The 19,405-nt window shown below is 35.7% G+C and overlaps 1 protein-coding gene across 7 annotated transcripts in view; it reads left to right on the plus strand.

Annotated features, from left to right (window-relative positions):
* The window catches only part of LOC123868214 (glycogen-binding subunit 76A), a 58,033-nt gene that overhangs the window by 18,175 nt on the left and 20,453 nt on the right, over positions 1-19,405 (plus strand). Inside the window, exon 1 of one of the 7 annotated variants that reach the window (XM_045910634.1) lies at positions 14,385-14,850. The exons of 5 other annotated variants lie outside the window; for them this stretch is intronic. In XM_045910634.1, the coding sequence (XP_045766590.1) occupies positions 14,788-14,850 (63 nt within the window). In that variant the 5' untranslated portion in view covers positions 14,385-14,787. Of the gene's footprint in view, positions 1-14,384; positions 14,851-19,405 lie in introns of those variants that run through there. One more of the 7 variants, XM_045910638.1, reaches the window with a different exon arrangement.

Here is a 19,405-nt window from a genome sequence, read left to right on the forward strand (position 1 = left end):
GATTAGCTTACTATGTGATTTCCGAATAAATTGGAAAATTCAGTAGTTAGTTACTAAAATGAAAAATCACTGTGATGGTCAGTCCATCGCCAGTTCACTACAGAGCACCGGTTTCCTCTCAGAATGAGGAGAGTTTGGGCTTTGGCCATAGTCTAACACGCGTGAATTGTATAGTCTGGCTTTGTGCGAATTGGCAGACTTCACACACCTTTGAGAACATTATGGGGAACTCTCAGGCATGCAGGTTTGCTCGCGGTCTTCCTAAAGCGTGTGCAAGCATGTGATATTTACTTGCACAGGCTTAACTTACACTTAGTTGCTTAAAACGCGTATAGCTCCGAAAAGTTAGAGGTGCGTGCACGGGATCGAACCGTCGATCTCCCGAGAAGGTGTACTTCTAATACCACTAGGCTATCTCAGCTTTAGTAAGTTACTATGTACTTATACATCGACGGTACTTATGTATTTGTATGCGTTAATCAGAGTGGTGCTTTGATAATTTCTGTGATGGCTATGATACATAGCTATTTTCATTCAATTCAAATAAATTGGCGAAAGTGCTGCAGGGTGAGACAGCAGCTTTTTGTCGAGTCGAAGCCTTGCAAAGTTACTAACGCAGGCATTTGTAACTTATATATCTACTTACTTTCTGCTAATTATGTCTATTTTTTGCTTGTACCTACTCAATTTTTAACCCCCGACCAAAAAAGAGGGTTGTTATAAGTTTGACATGTGTGTGTGTGTGTGTGTGTTTCTGTGTATCTGTCTGTGGCATCGTAGCTCCTAAACTAATGAACCGATTTTAATTCAGTTTTTTTTGTTTGAAAGGTGGCTTGGCTTGATCGAGAGTGTTCTTAGCTATAATCCAAGAAAATCGGTACAGCCGTTTGAAAGTTATCAGCTCTTTTTAACCCCCGACCCAAAAAGAGGGGTGTTATAAGTTTGACGTGTGTATCTGTGTATCTGTGTATCTGTCTGTGGCATCGTAGCGCCTAAACGAATGAACCGATTTTAATTTACTTTTTTTTGTTTGAAAGGTGGCTTGATCGAGAGTGTTCTTAGCTATAATCCAAAAAAATTGGTTCAGCCGTTTAAAAGTTATCAGCTATTTTCTAGTTTTCTTGTAGAAAAGAAGGTTAGATAACCCTTAGGTTCATAATATTCAAGTGTCAATTGAAAAATGTCAAGCTGTCAAGATGGACGTTGCCTAGATATACCTACATAATTATTTATTTGAAAATGATTTGTCGGGGGTGTTGAAAATTTTTAATTTACACTTGTCTAGTTATTACTGTAACCTTCACTTGTCGGGGGTGTTATAAATTTTTAATATACACTTGTTTTAAATTAAATGTTCTAGTGTCAAGTCCGGAAAATTGGTAATTTGTTTTACATTGCAACGTACGTAGTGTAACATTCAGTTAATTAAATGGTTTTATCTAATGTAAAGTAATTATGTTTATAGCTGTCATACTTCACGAGTTTACGGAAGAAATGTAGAAAGAGAAGGGCATATTATAGGTTAATTAATACTGTACGCCTTACGATTCTTATGTCAAGTAAATAGGTATCAACATCGATGTATCAATAATATTATAATGTCAATAATAGATAAACATCTGTACACGTGGAATTTCTACAACAAGTGTAAATTAAAAAATAACACCCCCGACAAGTGAAGGTTACCATAACTAGAAAAGAGCTGATAACTTTCAAACGGCTGAACTGATTTTCTAGGATTATAGCTATCCAAAGTATCTGAGTTTTCCAAATATCATTTTCAAATAAATAATTATGTATCTAGGCAACGTCCATCTCGACAGCTTGACATATTTTGTCAATTGACATAATATTATGAACCTAACGGTTAGTTAGCCTTCTTTTCTACAAGAAAACTAGAAAAGAGCTGATAACTTTTAAATGGCTGAACCAATTTTTTTGGATTATAGCTAAGAACACTCACGATCAAGCCACCTTTCAAACAAAAAAAACTAAATTAAAATCGGTTCATTCGTTTGGGCGCTACGATGCCACAGACAGATACACAGATACACAGATACACACGTCAAACTTATAACACCCCTCTTTTTGGGTCGGGGGTTAATAAATTAATACCTATCTTGCTGCGGAGCGAATGATAAAATTACTTATATCTAATAATAGAAATAAATCTTTAAAGAAAGGTTTGAAATCCTAGTCGTAACATAACTCGTAATTTACAGTCTTGCACAGTTTTTAACATCGTTTCTCGACAGGTTTTCACGAAAATCCTAAAGTACTGAATTTAGTACATAGGTAGTAGATACAGTAGTCATAATAAATAGGCAATCTTTTGGGAAATAAATTGTTAAAATATCTATGCATCACTCTACATAAATTTATTAGTGGTGCCTAATATCAATAGAAAATAATAGTCGACAACATCAGTGAGCACAACAGTTATAGTAGGTGGTAGTCACGGAACAGAAAAAACACTGTTTTTTCTGTTCCGTGGTGGTAGTAGCTACGTCTACATGTTTTCAATTTTTCGTTCATAAACTTAGGTAGGTATGATTTTTCATTTGTTAGTCTAACGCCCTGGTGATATACCTAACTGAGGAATAAACAGATTTTCTATTCAAAGATGTCAGATTTACATACCTATATTTATTATAATGATTATATTTATGGCTGTTTATTCCGTTTATTCACCCTGAACCCATCCACCCTAAGGTGTACACTGGAAACGTATCTATCTTTCCATCCCGGACTAAAAAATAATATATGTACCTACAAATTCGCCGTCCGGGGGTGTATTAGGGTTTGGCTGTTTTAGGGTGGATAAACGGAATTTTATTTTATTTATTAGCCATACTGGCGATTGAAAAATCAGATTTTTATTTTATGTTTTTTATGTGTTGTTAACAGTTTGCATTGTATCTCATTCGTTATTTCAAGTCTTCAAGCTTGTTAGAAGAGCATTGAGCATTGCATCGAGGTACACTGCACGTGTGCGCATCGCGTTATAGGATTGACGTTTTGGCTATTGTTGTGCAGGGTGTGTTTGTGTGCGTGTGTGCGGTCACGCTGCGTGCTCGTCACGCTGCGTCGCGTCGCGTCACATCACATGCTACTGTGGGTGGTGCCTCGTAATTTCTACGAATATAATAGGTACTTAGGCATTTGGAACACCCACTCTGACCTATAAACATAATTAATTCTCTTTGTCGCTATTAATTCTTTCTAAAAAAAGTGGTGAGTCTAGTGGTTAAAGACGTCGTCCAGGCTCCTAGTCGGATGATCCTGATCTGGGTTCGATCCCGGGCTCGCACTGATAACTTTAGTAGAGTTATAAGCGTTTTAAGCAATTAAGTATAACTTGGGTGAAGGAAAACACCAAAAACATCGTGCGGGGTGATTCGCTACTCAGAGATCAACACTGAATGATAGCCACCGCCTGAAGTATAAGTTGGTGGAACTGTATCACACTAATATTATAAAACTGAAAGTTTGTGTGTATGTGTGTATATTTGTTACTCTTTCATCCAAAAACTACTGGACGGATTTGACTGTTTGGAATGGAGATACCCTGGATTAACACATAAGCTACTTTTATCCTGGAAAGTCAAAGAGTTCCCACGGAATTTTAAAAACCTGTATCCTGGTTAGGGATGTTATGGATATATAATTTCGGATCCGGATATGGATATGGATATTGGTAAAAAATAATATCGGTTTCGGTTACGGTTATGGATATTAAATTATTTCGGATTATCCGATAGTTTCGGTTACGAATATTAATTTTTTAAGGAACTGTACAATGTAAACTGATGAAGGTGTCGCATTCCAGCGGAGTGCACAGTTAATTCGTACGAGTGTAGTATTTAGTTAGACCCCGTCCTACCCGAAACTATCCAAAACTTTTATTACGGATTCAGTTACGGTTACGGTTATTTTTTTATTTCGGATATCCGATAGTTTCGGTTACGGATATGGATATCCATAACAACACTAATCCTGGTCGAGCATCAGCTAGTAGATCAAATTTTTGTATTGAAAAAGGTTAAGTCATAGGTTTTACAACAGCTTATAATATGACATTTACACCAATCACAATTTAATATTATCAAAATACTTTAGCAAAATGTTAATCTAATTTATAGGTAAGTAAAGACAGCATAGGTACAAATAGAGAGTGAAAGTGAGGTAAATATTAATTATTAAACTTATTATTTGTAATCTTAGTATTTAAACTTTTTGTGCTTAACTATTATCAACGTTACTAATCAAAATTTACGCAATAATTACACATGGCTTAAATTACATTTTCGTCATACATTTGACGTGTGTATTAACTATGATTCATGACTAAACACTATGACATTTTTTACTAGTGAGAGCCTAATGTATAGTAAACAGTTAAAACAATAGAACATTAATGCCACAAGAACGTCGTAGACTACGTGATGTCGTGGAGTTATACACCGTTTCTATTTCTCGCTAATGTCGTTGAAGGTCACTGACGGTGCGCGCGCGCCGCCCGCCCTCCGAAAAACAAGTCTGTTACGAGTGCGTCGACCTGTGCCCATTAGTATTCAAATTCATTTTGAAATTAACTTTCAAGTGTATCAATCCATTACTAATTTTATAAATGCGAAATGTGTTGAACCAATTTTGACAAAAAGGACAGAGATAGATAGCTTCTGTCTCGGACACGGGCATTATGGTGGGTAATTTTTATCCCGGAAAATCAAAAAATTCTTAAGGGATTTTTCGAGACTCATCTACCTATTTAACCAATTTTGGCGTTTGGTATAGAAATAGGTAACATGCATCTCGGAAACGGATGTAGGCTATACTTTTTATCCCGGATAATCAAAGAGTTCTCACGAGATTTTATGGCCCCATCTATATGGCTGAATTTGACAAGGTACACGGAGATGGGCATGTACCTACTACTTTTTATCCCGGAGAATTAAAGAGTTCCTATGTGACTCATGGGGGCGCATTAGTATCGAGTTCATACTATGTAGTTTTATATTTTACCTTCTAGATAGAGGTAGTTATTGCTTGATTTATCATGGTAAAAATATATGAAATATAATTATGAAATATAGCACGGGCATAAAGTTGATTTCTAGATTTTCTAGTGGCCCTGTGGAGCAACTAAACAAACATCAATTCGACGATAAAGTTTCATAGTAATTTATTATACTTAAATAAGTTACTTTAGTGGCATTAAGCACTGCATTACCGGAAAATATGTATTTATTTATTGCAGGTACCTACAATACTTAATCCTGACTTAAACGGAATTAGTATCAAACTATGTAACTATTTACAATGGCGTGTTTATTTATAGTCTACAGTCTACACGAATATGGAAATAGGCATTATTGCGGTCATTTCACTAGTAAAGGCTCATACCGCTTTTGAGGTCTCGCGAGGAGGTAGAAATGGTGCATAAATCTCAGACGACATCATTTATCGGTGCCTCGAGTTCGTACATTATGGGGTCGTGGTCTATAATTCAGGTCTAGTGCTAAGGGGCATGTACCGTATTACTGCGGTATCTAGATTTAAGCTGTATCATTCTGTTGTACATATTCGCGTACAATCTGAGAAAGGACTCGACATATTTGCTCTGTCAACTGTCATATCAAAAGTACGGTACCATCCATGGTAAATCGTTCTTTTGTATAGAAAAAGGCGTTACTTTGCGGAAGTCCATGATATACAAAGAATCGAAAGCTTAATTTGATATGATCCACGAAAAAGGCAAATGTGTATGGTACAACATGCAGGCGCGTACTTGCATTCAATTGCGCAAAGTGAGTTGAAGACTGAAGTAGCTGAAAGAAAAAAAACCGGCCGAGTGCGAGTTAGACTCGCGCACCAAGGGTTCCGTACTCGACATTTTTTCGATATTTTGCACGATAGATCAAAAACTATTATGCACAAAAATAAATAAAAATCTGTTTTAGAATGTACCTACAGTAAAGCCCTTTCATATGATATACTTGGTATAGTTATCTTACTTTGAAAATTGAAACGCATTTTAATTGTTTTTTGTGATGTAACCACAAATTCATAGTATTCGGATTTTTTCCTTTACTTGTGCTATAAGACCTACCTACCTGCCTTTCATGATTCTAGGTCAACGGGTAGTAGGTACCATATAGGTTTTCTTGACAGACACGACAGATGGACAGACGGAAAGACGGGCAGACAGACAGATAGACACACAGACAACAAAGTGATCCTATAAGGGTTCCGTTTTTCCTTTTGAGGTACGGAACCCTAATAAATAGGTATAGGATAGACCGATTATTATTATTTATATTATTATATTAACTGACCTACGTGATCCATCAAAACAATGAAAGTGATTAACGATTTATTTAACTTACTAATATGTAAGTATTATCAATTCATCTACACAGTAGATGAATTTTTGACATTCAAAGAATAGTAGTTTAAATAAATGAATCTTTAATATGAATGAATGTTCGTAGACGTACGTCTCCTTGTTGCTAGCTCGTGATAGTGCGGGCGGCATAAACATCAGTTTATACAAGCTGTAAACCAAAACAGAACAATAGCAAAAACGAAGACAGGTGATAGTACTGATGATTGCTGATATAATAAAACCAGAAATAACAAGTGTAAATTAAAAATTTATAACACCCCCGACGATCCAAAGTATTTGAGTTTTCCAAAACATCATTTTTAAATAAATAATTATGTATTTAGGTAACGTCCATCTTGACAGCTTGACATTTGTCAATTGACATAATATTATGAACCTAACGGTTATCTAACCTTCTTTTCTACAAGAAAACTAGAAAAGAGCTGATAACTCTTAAACGGCTGAACCAATTTTTTTAGATTATAGCTAAGAACACTCTCGATCAAGCCACCTTTCAAACAAAAAAAACTAAATTAAAATCGGTTCATTCGTTTAGGCGCTACGATGCCACAGACAGATACACAGATACACAGATACACAGATGCACTGATACACAGACACACAGATACACAGATACACATGTCAAACTTATAACACCCCTCTTTTTGGGTCGGGGGTTAAAAACTATACTATATATATAAGAACTATACTATAACTAGAACTATACTATACATATAATATGTATAATATAAGATACGATTTTTTTTAATCCTGTATTTTTTAAAAGTTCACAATATATTGCAAATAAAACATCTTACTGACGCTAGACTTAATGTTAAGTATGTTAAAATCCGCGTCGTCGGTTCACTAAAATCTATGCCGTAATGTGCCTTGATTCTTATTTTTAACCCCCGACCAAAAAAGAGGGGGGTTATAAGTTTGACGTGTGTATCTGTTTGTGGCATCGTAGCTCCTAAACTTATGAACTGATTTTAATTTAGTTTTTTTGTTTGAAAGGTGGCTTGATCGAGAGTGTTCTTAGCTATAATCCAAGAAAATCGGTTCAGCCGTTTGAAAATTATCAGCTCTTTTTAACCGACTTCCAAAAAAGGAGGAGGTTCTCAATTCGTCGGAATCTTTTTTTTTTCTAGTTACTGTAACCTTCACTTGTCGGGGGTGTTATAAATTTTTAATTTACACTTGTTCTGTAGATAATTGTGGGGTAAGTACAGGTTCATACATTGCGGTAGGTAAAACGGCTCTGGTAATACCTAGCAAAAGACCTATGACTTTAACCTACGACCATGAAATCTCGATTACTTAAATGCTGCAATAGGTACTCTCATGGTCCAGCGGTAAATCTATGATTAATGTTGAACTTCGATGCAGCGTGCGTTCGAGTGCTTTAAATTATTCGATGTTATTAATTACTAAGTAGATGATGGCTGCGACTTTTACCAAAGAGTTACTAAAACAAGTCAAACGAGCCCAAAGTCGATCAACTTTTACTATTATAGGTATTGAAGCATTGACCCTTTGTTACTTACCTATAAATTAATTAGTTTTCTATTAATTAATTTGTTTTGTAATAATTATTATTTGGCAAGATATTTTTTTTAATTTCACAAATTCTTAACTAGATCACAAAAACATAGTGAACTCTAAATAGGTATACGTAGGTGAGTAGGTACCTATTAGAATAATAATAGGTAGGGACTAGGGACAGTTGTAGCAATTGACTGTAAATTAGATTTAGACATTAATCTTAACTAGAAGTTTAAGCTAGAATAATATTATTTACTTACTTTGTCGTAGGCTAGATAGTAGTAGGATTAGTTAATAAAAGCTGCCATTGTTTAATGGTGCTTTTATGGCAAAAAACTGCAGAAATACCTTATAAATACTTTGGTAAAGTGCGCGACAGGTTAAGATGGCAACCGGACGCCCCGCACACCCGCACAGTCCCGCTGCGGGAGAGCGCGGGTTACGTCGGGTGTGCAGACCGTCTCCCAGCGTCATACCCCGATTGCCATATAAACCTGTCGCGTACTATGGGTAGTAATTTTTTTACAGATTAACCTTTCTCAGAAATTTAGATAGGTATAGTGGTGTACATTAAAACAGGAATAGAAAATACAAGTTGCGAGTCAGACTAGGTGTCCCACCCTATCCCTAGATATAGAGCCTTGTGGTATGCGACAGACCGGTCTCACCGTACGAGTGGCATTCCATGCGCAAGTAGGGTTACCAGGGTTACCTAGAGCCTAGTGTACCTATCTTTTTAGGGTTCTGTAGTAAAACAGGGAACCCTTATAGTCCGTCTGTCACACCTATTTAAAAATTAAATTATACCTAAGAGAGAGCTGTAAAATGATTCCTGTCTACTTTCTATTACCTAAGTAATAAATAAAGGTTTTATTCAAAGTAAGTAGGTACCGCACACTTTTGTTAATGATTTGAAATCTTTAATACTTTGGTAGATTAACACAATTTGGCTAGGTATCACGTTTTTAACATAAAACTAACTTTAGACATAGATTTAAATTATAAAAATTCATATTAAAATCCATAATAGACAATGCATGCCACCAACAACGGCAAAAAAATTGATTAAGTAAATAACAAATTATAGCTTGACGGAAAGTGCAATGACGTAGGTATACAGGATAAATCTGGGGGAACCCAGACAAATGGTCACCCTACCTATAAATAAAGAAACGTAACCTAATCTAGCGACATTTCTAATAGTTCCTTAGGAATAATAATAATTATTGTTTATAATTTTGGCGCTGGTTAGAACTATTGGGTCACAAATTAACAGTGTCTTGCTAAGTTGTAGTAAATATTACATAGGTACTGTTCGTTGTGAAAGCGATATTGCTTAATATTGTTTAGTCAAGTGCTAGAATGCAGCTTAGAACTGGCTTTTGGGTATGGAATATAATTGAATATAATTGAAAATAATATAAGTATACGCATTACTAGAGCCTCAGACATTTCAATAGCCGTGGAAATCTGTGTCATGAATCATGATAGATAATAACTATTTCATACTCTGATATTGAACTTTTCATTCCCACTTAAAGATAAACATATATACTGGTATTTGATACAATTATTATTAACTAAAAATAAAAACACATTTCACGCCGCCTTAAGAATTAAAATACAACAACTAGAATCACACTTCACACTAATATTATAAAGGCGAAGTTTGTGTGTATGTGTGTGTGTGTGATTGTTACTCCTTCACGCAAAAACTACTGGACGGATTGGGCTTAGATATAGAATGGAGATAGATTATACCCTGGATTAGCACTTTTTATCCCAGAAAATCAAAGAGTTCCCACGGGATTTTTAAAAAACCTACATCCACGCGAGCGAAGTCGCGGGCATCAGCTAGTTGAGCCATAAGGCTATCGGTTAATATTATGATCATGAATGACTGAATGATCCATACCTTTATTGTATCTACTATACCACATGATAAACACATTTATAGAAGTTATAGAAACATATGAATAAGGTAGAAGGAATTGATTATATTAGGCACTCATTATTATGAGCTGATGCCCACGGGCCGCGACTGTGTCGCGTCCGCATGGATTGAGGTTTTCAAAATTGTGGGAACCGAACTCTTTAGCTTTTCGAGATAAATAGTATCCTACGAGTATGTCATTCCACAGGTCTCCATGATTATATCCATGCAAAAAACGTTGATCCGCTGCTCCAGCGTGATTGAAAGACAAACCAACAAGCCAAAAAAACCTACATCCACGCGGACGAAGTCACGGGCATCACTTAGTAGTTAACTTAACACTATAACGGACTAGTCTAAATTAAAGCTCAGAAGCTATGAAAGCCAATACGCTACTAAACAACTGACCATTTAAATCATGAAACATTCAGTCAGGGTGAAATCCTACGCGGCACGCCATGTTGCAATCATAAAACGTGCGTATCGGTACATTACATCGAGATACGGGGCATGTCTGGCGTTTATTTCTGGTACAGTTATAAGGTATTGCAGCGACTTGCCTCAAGCACAGGCTAGCATGTTTGTAGGGAATGGGAGACTGGAAAGATAAAACATTTTGGCTTGTTCAGTCAGCTCTGACGTTGAAATATCTTTCATCTAACCCTTATCTAATCTTTATAGTACAATTTTATTGTCCAACTAGATGACGCGTGCCTTCGTCAGCCTGGATTTGGGGTATTTTAAAATCTCGTGGGAATGCTTCCATTTTCCGGGACAAAAAGTACATAGTCTAAGTATGTCCGTTTTCAGGATGCCAACCTCTGTACCAATTAAATGATGCACGTCACTTTGTCCAACTGGTTTTGATATAACCCGTGGGAATGCTTTCGTGGGCAGTCTCCTTCCCCGAGATTAATTGCAGTGGTTTCTGTTTTGTGTTGAAGTTTTACCAGGTAACCTTTTTTTTATTATTCAACTTCATAGCAAAATTTAGAAATCTCTTCGACATTATACTATTCATATCCATACTTTCACACTACCTTAAACCTACAGTGGCTGACATCGATTTCTTTTATTCAGACACAACTTAACCCTTGACTGCCATCTCACCTGGTGGTAAGTGATGATACATTTTAAGATGGAAGCGGGCTAACCTGGAAGGGGTATGACAGTTTTGATTCTTGACGAAAGGCATAGACCGCTTACATTCTATGTAAATGGGGTGGGTTACTTTTACTCTGGGAAATCAAAGATCGTATGGGAATTTTAAAAACTGACATCCACGCGGACGAAGTAGCGGGCATCAGCCAGTGAGTAGGTAACAATTTTCTACAACTTTCGTTTTTACTCACATTCTTGTAATTCAATAGCTATACTTAGATGGTATGTTTGTATGTATTTGTGTACAATCTCGGTAATCATTGCTGTCGCCCTATCCAAACACTGTTTATTTGATCGTTAGGGTACTTGTTGACTCGGACAGAGGTAGGTAAAATTGTGTATAAATATTTTCTTATGGCACGCGGTGCTGTGATGTTAAGTGTTTATATTTGGTACCAGTACTATGGTTAAACTTTCTGTTATCATGGTTCATAGATCACGAATCACGGCTGTTAGGTAGGTAATAATACCTAATATCTACTACGTGTAAAGTAGTTACTAAACCAAAGGTAGTTACTAAAAACTACTACATTGTTCCCATTTTCTCACACTATAAAACATTTTGAGTAAATGGCACGAAATATGTAGTTTACATTATATTCGGCGAGGTTTGGGTATTCGTAGCGCTATTGTATTCGGTAACAAAGTCAGCTATGGGACAGAAATTCTATGAATATGTTTATTAATCAATATCCAGCCATACCTACCTACTTGTAGAAAGACAGTTCATTCATCACCGACTTACCGACGGAATGGAATGCATTCTCAAATGTGTTAATCCAGGGTACCTATAGTATATTATCTCCGTTCTAAATTTCAGCCACGACGGTCTAGTAGTTTTGCGTGAAAGAGTAACAAGCATACACACACACATACCTACACACATAGTACATACACACAAACTTTCTGCTTTATAATATTAGTATGATAGTGTGATGTGATATGTAGGTATATTATAGTTAGTGCTTTTTTACAGCTCAATCGCTAAACAAATCTTGACGAAATTAGATCGATCTAGGATCACTTTGTTGTCTGTCTGTCTGTCTGTCTGTCTGTCTGTCTGTCGTATCTGTCAAGGCCCGACAAGGGAATCAAAACTTAAAAGTACTAGGGTATAGATAATTCCCGTTAACCTAGAATCATGTTTGGCAGGTAGCAATGTCTTACAGCAAGTAAAGGGAAAAATCTGAGAATCGCGTATTTGTGGTTATATCAAAAAAAAAAAAAGTTATTTCTCCGACTCGCTATTGGCCGGTTTTTAATTAACCTTATTAATATTAATACTAACTATAAGTAAGTAACGCACTTAGGATTTACTCAGCTGGGATTTAAGAAAATCCTTAAGTCGGGGTCTACCTACGTTTTCATAAAAATCTACATACCTAGGTATACCTAACAACATATAAATAAGCTGATTTGTGTCAGTCTATCTGTTTAACCTTTTATGCTAGTATGTGAGGAAAAAGCGTCTGATTCATGGTGCATAGAAATAGAAATAACCCGGAATTAAGTCTTTCTTGAGGTCACATGAAAACTATGTATAACTTTGTATAGAGTAAATATGTTTACTTACTAATTTACACCTACTTAGTTGATCTTTGAAATGGAAAAGTTAATCTTTAATTTATTAGTTCAATAACCGTAGCTAATTAATTTTAACACATAGATTAGTTGCTTATTAATATAATTTGTGATAATTAGGTTAAATGATCGGAAATTTACGAGAAAATACTGTTATATTTTATTTAACTAGCGACCGCCCGTGGCTTCGATTTTCAAAAATATAAATAAATCCTCTATATTCCCTATCCCGTGGAAATTTCGAAAAGACCGATCTTGTTCCTCGTTTAGGTACTTTTTAACAGGAACCTCTGTGCAAAATTTCAACTCTAAAGGTCCAAGGGTTTGGGCTGAGCGTTGATGAGTCAGGACCACAGGTCCTCAGGACTTTTCTTTTTATTGGTATACCCGCAACTTCGTCCGTGTGGACTACACTCATTTGAATGAAACCCCTACTTTACCTCCATAGGGGTTGAATTTTCAAAAACTATTTCTTAACAGATGCTGTCTACCTAATAATAGGCTGCATGCCAGACAGATCTGTCCAGTAGTTTGGGCTACGCTAGTTTTACTATAAACAGCCAGTTGGTAATCAGTTCAATCATAATACTTATTATCTCAATTTTAGTTAAGAGAAGTTTCCCTAGCTCACTCCATACAAACGCGTAGTTTGGTTTTCATTTGAATACTAACCAATCATTAAATAAACCAAAAATTAAACAAATTACTGTTGGGTTCTATATCGGTAAAAAGCTTTCCCCGATTTAAATGTTCTAAATTACCTAATATAATGTACAGAATTCGTTCAGTCGCAGTTTAATTTAACTATAAATATCGTCGTTGATCGACGTCGCCGTTGTTATCAGCCAATAGACGCCCACAGTACTGTCTCATGTACAGTCTACACACAGATCTACACGTTTTGCGCTGCCTGGTTCCTAAACCTCCCTGTGACTTGTTTGATGCCGTCTCTCGACCAGTAGGCGGTTTGCCAACGCTACACTTCGATACGACGTCGCCATTCCAGCACCTTGGAACCCGTACGTCTTCGACCTAGTGCTCCCCCCATTGCCACTTCAGTTTCGCAAAACATTGGGCTATGTCGCCTACTCTGATTGTTCGTCGTATCTCCCTATTTCCGATTTTATCAAGTAGAAAAACTCCGAACATACCTCTCCATAGCCCGCTAAGTAGGTAAATCTGAGCTTTGATCTTTAATACTTATATGGATTTCTTATCGAGCATGTAATCAACAAAATTACGATATCTTCGATATTTTTTACGTTTTATCAAAAGATTAAAATCTTATCAACACTGATCTAATGAAGGTACTCGTGCTTGGTTAAGAATTTTTTATTTGGAACCAGTTTGGAGCTTATAATGGACCACTGCGTGACAAACCTTGCTCTTAGAGAGAGAGAGAGAGAGAGAGTGAAATAGGGTAAACCTGATGTCGGAATATACGCTACACATGAAAAGAACTTGAAAAGGTACCATTTAGTAAACAAAGTGTTAAATGGCGCCTTGATTTTCGAAATGTCATTAAATAAACTGGTCGCTTGCACATCAATGTTCGAGGGCGCAATATCACGCATCCACGCGTGAACATCACGCGAGTTGAGCGTGAAAATTATATTTATATTCCGCTAAGTAGGATATCCATATTGTTATTTAGGCCGCTGGTATCTACGACATCAACAGTTAATTTTCTATACTTAATTAATATAAACAAATTAAACGACGCGGCGACATACACTAGAGTTCATTTAGATGTCTAGAATTGGAGCTGTGCTATACGCATACATGCGCATACGCACGCCGGCCGGGGGATTTGCCTGCCGCTGCTCTGGCTCGCTCATTCGTTTCGCGCGCCGGGGTCGGGCGGTCGCGTTTATGATCGATCATTCCGAATTCCGATTTTAAAACCTACCCGCAATTCAAGGTCAAAAATATTTATAAATAAAAAATGAATTGCTCGACTTAAAAAAATAGTTACAAAACAAAAAGCACGAAATTCAAAGTTTAAATAAAACACGCGGACGTTTAGTGATGGTTATTATCTTTTTGGTGTCTGCATTAGAAATTATATTATGTCAATCAATATTTAATTACTAAACAAACTTTATGCAAGTGGGACTAATAAGATAAGTGGTGAAGTGGGATTTGAAACTGATCGACAGAGTTTGTGTGAAAGAAATTAATGAGTTCCCCGGATTTAAAAATGTCGCTGGAACATCAACAGCTGCCGGTGTTGATGAAAAAGGTAAATATAACTTCTAAATTTTAAATGGGATAATGAATGAACAAAATCGAAAAAAGCAGTTAAATCTCCTATTTGTTATTATTACTCCATATATTTATAACAGTGATACCTACTTAAAGCCTTTTAATATAGCTGAATATCTAAACAAGTAAATCAACTTCATCTGAAAAAGAGTTTGAGGAAGATGAGTTTCAAATTTTTTCCTCGACCTTCTAAAATGTCGTCACGTACATTCAAAATAACTAATTTATTTTCACAAAATGTGTCTAGGTCAAATCCCATATTGTACCAATAATTCAATATCATGTTCTTTGCTTTGTGTTATCATATTTTTATTATCTACATTATGCTTATTAACAAAACGCTTAATAGATAAATTTTATTTGTATCCTAAAAGTATAAATATACCTACTGACAAATGATATATATGTTTTAAGAGGGCTCTCTCCGTCACTCGTTTCCACTCGTTTCATACAATCGTAGTTCCAATTTCATTTGAATATTAAGCAGCCAAAGTCCATGAAATTTTGCAGACATATTCTAGAAACTAATATCTATGTCTGTGGTTTTCCAGATTTCTGTTAAAATACAAGGTTTCAAAGTTACGCGGTCTTAAAATTTTCATACAAATCTTTGAGCCCCTGTAATTTTAAAACTACATATTTTTAGAAAAATCTAAAACACCACAGACACAGATATTAGTTTCTAGAATATGTCTGCAAAATTTCATGGACTTTGGTTGCTTATTATTCAAATGAAATTGGAACTACGATTGTATGAAACGAGTGGAAACGAGTGACGGAGAGAGCCCTGTTAAGTATTTATTATTTATTCTTGAAATCCTGCGATTCCAGTATTGATTGATAGTGTATCAGGCAAACGGGACTTTTAGAAACACTTTGTTAGAATCAACAAAGAAACTCAGTTTTGTATTTAATTTTATTTTGACTGACTAATCTATACTTATATAATAATTTGCATATAAGCGATTGTAAACTGGTAGGTATTCATAGGTTTTTAGGAGTGCTTGCACACTATAAAAATTAGATAACACTTGATACAATTAGAGAATTAGATGTATGTACCTATAACCCAAAAAAATCTACGGCTTCAACTTTTGTTTACTATAAGCAAACCGTAGGCGTAGGTAGACGGTAGGCAATTTTTTTATAACATTCTTAGCTTTTCTTTGAAGTTAGTCTGTGTTTTATCAGCGATAACAAAGTAAACAATGACACACTTAAAATAACGACTTATTGAAAGATTACTTGAACTATTTCTGCCTATTGTTGAAGAAATTATATGTAGATAGGTAGAATTACACTTAGACAGTAAAAAGGCTTTCTTAGCGAACACAGCGAATTTTGTTAGTCCCAAAATACTTAAATTAGGTAGGCACCTAAGCATTTGGGGAAATGCCTATTTCACACATATCCTAACTGTCTTTTCCATCCAATCTATATTTTCAATTACTTAAATCGTTAAACCTATCACTTTAATTTAGTTTAAATAGTAGATAGTCTTAGATAGTAGGTACTTAATTAGTTTAGTAAATAAAATAAAATATTATAATATAATATAGCTCAATGATTAAATGGATACAAAACTGTATCGGTTGCAGCCTACCTTGACCAACACCACCTTTGAGGAAGTTAGACTAATAGGTAAATCACACCTGTTTATTAGCAACACTTCCTTAAAACAAGTGTAAATTAAAAATTTATAACACCCCCGACAAGTGAAGGTTACCGTAATTAGAAAAGAGCTGATAACTTTCAAATGGCTGAACTGATTTTCTAGGATTATAGCTATCCAAAGTATCTGAGTTTTCCAAAACATCATTTTCAAATAAATAATTATGTATCTAGGCAACGTCCATCTCGACAGCTTGACATTTTTCAATTATTGACATAATATTATGAACCTAATGGTTAGTTAACCTTCTTTTCTACAAGAAAACTAGAAAAGAGCTGATAACTCTTAAACGGCTGAACCAATTTTTTTGGATTATAGCTAAGAACACTCTCGATCAAGCCACCTTTCAAACAAAAAAAACTAAATTAAAATCGGTTCATTCGTTTAGGCGCTACGATGCCACAGACAGATACACAGATACACAGATACACACGTCAAACTTATAACACCCCTCTTTTTGGGTCGGGGGTTAATAAGTTTAAAGTAAACGTTAAGATAATAATTATTAATTTTGAAAACTACTAAGTTTCCAATAAATCTTTCTTTACACTCTTATAAAATGTTTACGCACTGCATCCGATTCAAATCTGAATTCCGAAGTAGCCCTAGTACCTACTCGTACCTAACCTCTTTTCGAAATTTGGATCTAGTGCGCAACCTCTTTTATACCTAAATAGGTAGGTAAGCTCGATTGTATGTAGCGCGAAAAAGCCATATACTCGTAGTTCTGGCATCTGGAATTCATATTTTACTAGCTTATGCCCGCATCTTCATCCGCGTGGACTACACAAACTAACCCTTGAAGGCGGTAAGCCTTCAATTTCCAAAAATCCTTTCTTAGCGGATGTCTACGTCTTCGTCGCACGTCGACGTAATAACTCTCTGCAGCCTGACCCGTCCTCCAGTGGTTTGATAGATCAGTCAGTCAGTCAGCTTTTCCTTTTAGACTAGTAAAAAAACAACAAAATGCCGGTTTGGAAGAACTACTACTATCTACCCTTTTTTAACCCCCGACCCAAAAAGAAGGGTATTATAAGTTTGACGTTTGTGTCTGTGTATTTGTCTGTGGCATCGTAGCTCCTAAACGAATGAACCGATTTGAATTTAGATTTTTTTTGTTTGAAAGATGGCTTGATCAATAGTGTTGCTAGATAATCGAAGAAAATCGGTTCAGCCGATGGAGAGTTATCAGCTCTTTTCTAGTTTTCTTATAGAGGTTTTTGTGACGGGGTTATAGGTACACATCATGCCGTGAAAGAAGCATGACCGTGTCGCGGCTGGTTAATCTTATGTAATACCTACCTACCTACCAATTTTAAACTAAAATAGATTGTCCCTTTTTAAATAAATTGTAAAGAAAAAGATACAAATACTGTTCTTACTCTAATTTAGTATAGAGATGAACGTAAGAATGCACATCTATACGGGAACGAACTAGTGTTATTTAATTAATGGGATGTCTGAGAAAGTTGGTTCTCACACGTGTAGAGCTGCAAGCCCTTACAAACTAGTTTTTGTGCTTTGCAAAAAAGTTGCAACCGTTCGTAGTAGAAACTCGAACTCCCATACAATAACCAAAGTTATTGCATTAAATATGAAACAGAATGTGCATTTGTTTAACGTTGCTAGACTGATGCATAATGCAAGAAACTATGTAATGTACCTACATTTTCTTATTTTACTAAAGTTTTAAATAAAAGCTTATGGCAGAGGTATTCAATATAGCTTGTAAAAAAACCTTAATAATATAATGCACCTATTCAAACTATCAAGTTATTATGTTATGATTGATGAAGTTTACCTATCTGGAATTTAAAAACGTTTTATTAGGATGACAATATTATGTAACTAGTTTAGAATACTGTTAAATATCTGAATTACCTAATAATTGACTGATTACTGTAAATAATGTAGATTTGAATCCAGGTTTTCAATAGTTCTAACTTCTAATGCCAGAGTGAACGGTGCTAATGCCGAGTGAAAGATGCTAATGCCGCCACATACGACGTTTTCACTTATAACAAGTGTAAATTAAAAATTTATAATACCCCCGACAAATGAAAGTTACAGTAACTAGAACAGAGCTGATAACTTTCAAACGGCTGAACCGATTTTCTTGGATTATAGCTAAGAACACTCTCGATCAAGCCACTTTTCAAACAAAAAAACTAAATTAAAATTGTTTCACTAGTTTAGGAGCTACGATGCCACAGACAGATACACAGATACACAGACACACAGATACACAGATACACACGTCAAACTTATAACACCCCTCTTTTTGGGTCGGGGGTTAAAATGTCCTAGGCCGCACGCTGAACCTTGTGGTGCATTTTATGCATTACCATATCAGATAGGTTTGTGTCATAATTTTTTTTTTATAATAAGCTCATGCTTGCTGTCAAGCAGGTCCACACCTGAGGCGTCTACCTATATGATTTAATACATATTTCCATATCCCGTGCCAACTACGTAGATGCGGTCTAGTTGGATGCCTTGTGGGCTGCGGGGTGTAATTATTTTAATAGAATGATCCTCAGATGCTGTAATATAAGATGCGTTAGACCGAAGCTACACCGTAACGTACTTGTAGTGTGATTGCGGCACAATCTCTGCAATATTTATTTACTAGCCGCGACTTCATTCGCGGGAACTCATTTGTGGGAACTAAGGTTTTTCCGAAATAAAAAAGTAACCCATATAATATGTCATTCTTCAGCAGGTACTTAACTAGGTAGGTATAAAAATAATCACGCCCACCCGTTGTTCCATTGCGACGTGAATGAAGGACAAACCAACAAACCAATAAACTAACATACAAACACACTCACATTTAGAATAATATGGGTAGTGATTTTTT

The sequence above is a fragment of the Maniola jurtina genome, chromosome 9 (genome assembly GCF_905333055.1).
Source record: "Maniola jurtina chromosome 9, ilManJurt1.1, whole genome shotgun sequence".
NCBI lineage: Eukaryota > Metazoa > Arthropoda > Insecta > Lepidoptera > Nymphalidae > Maniola > Maniola jurtina.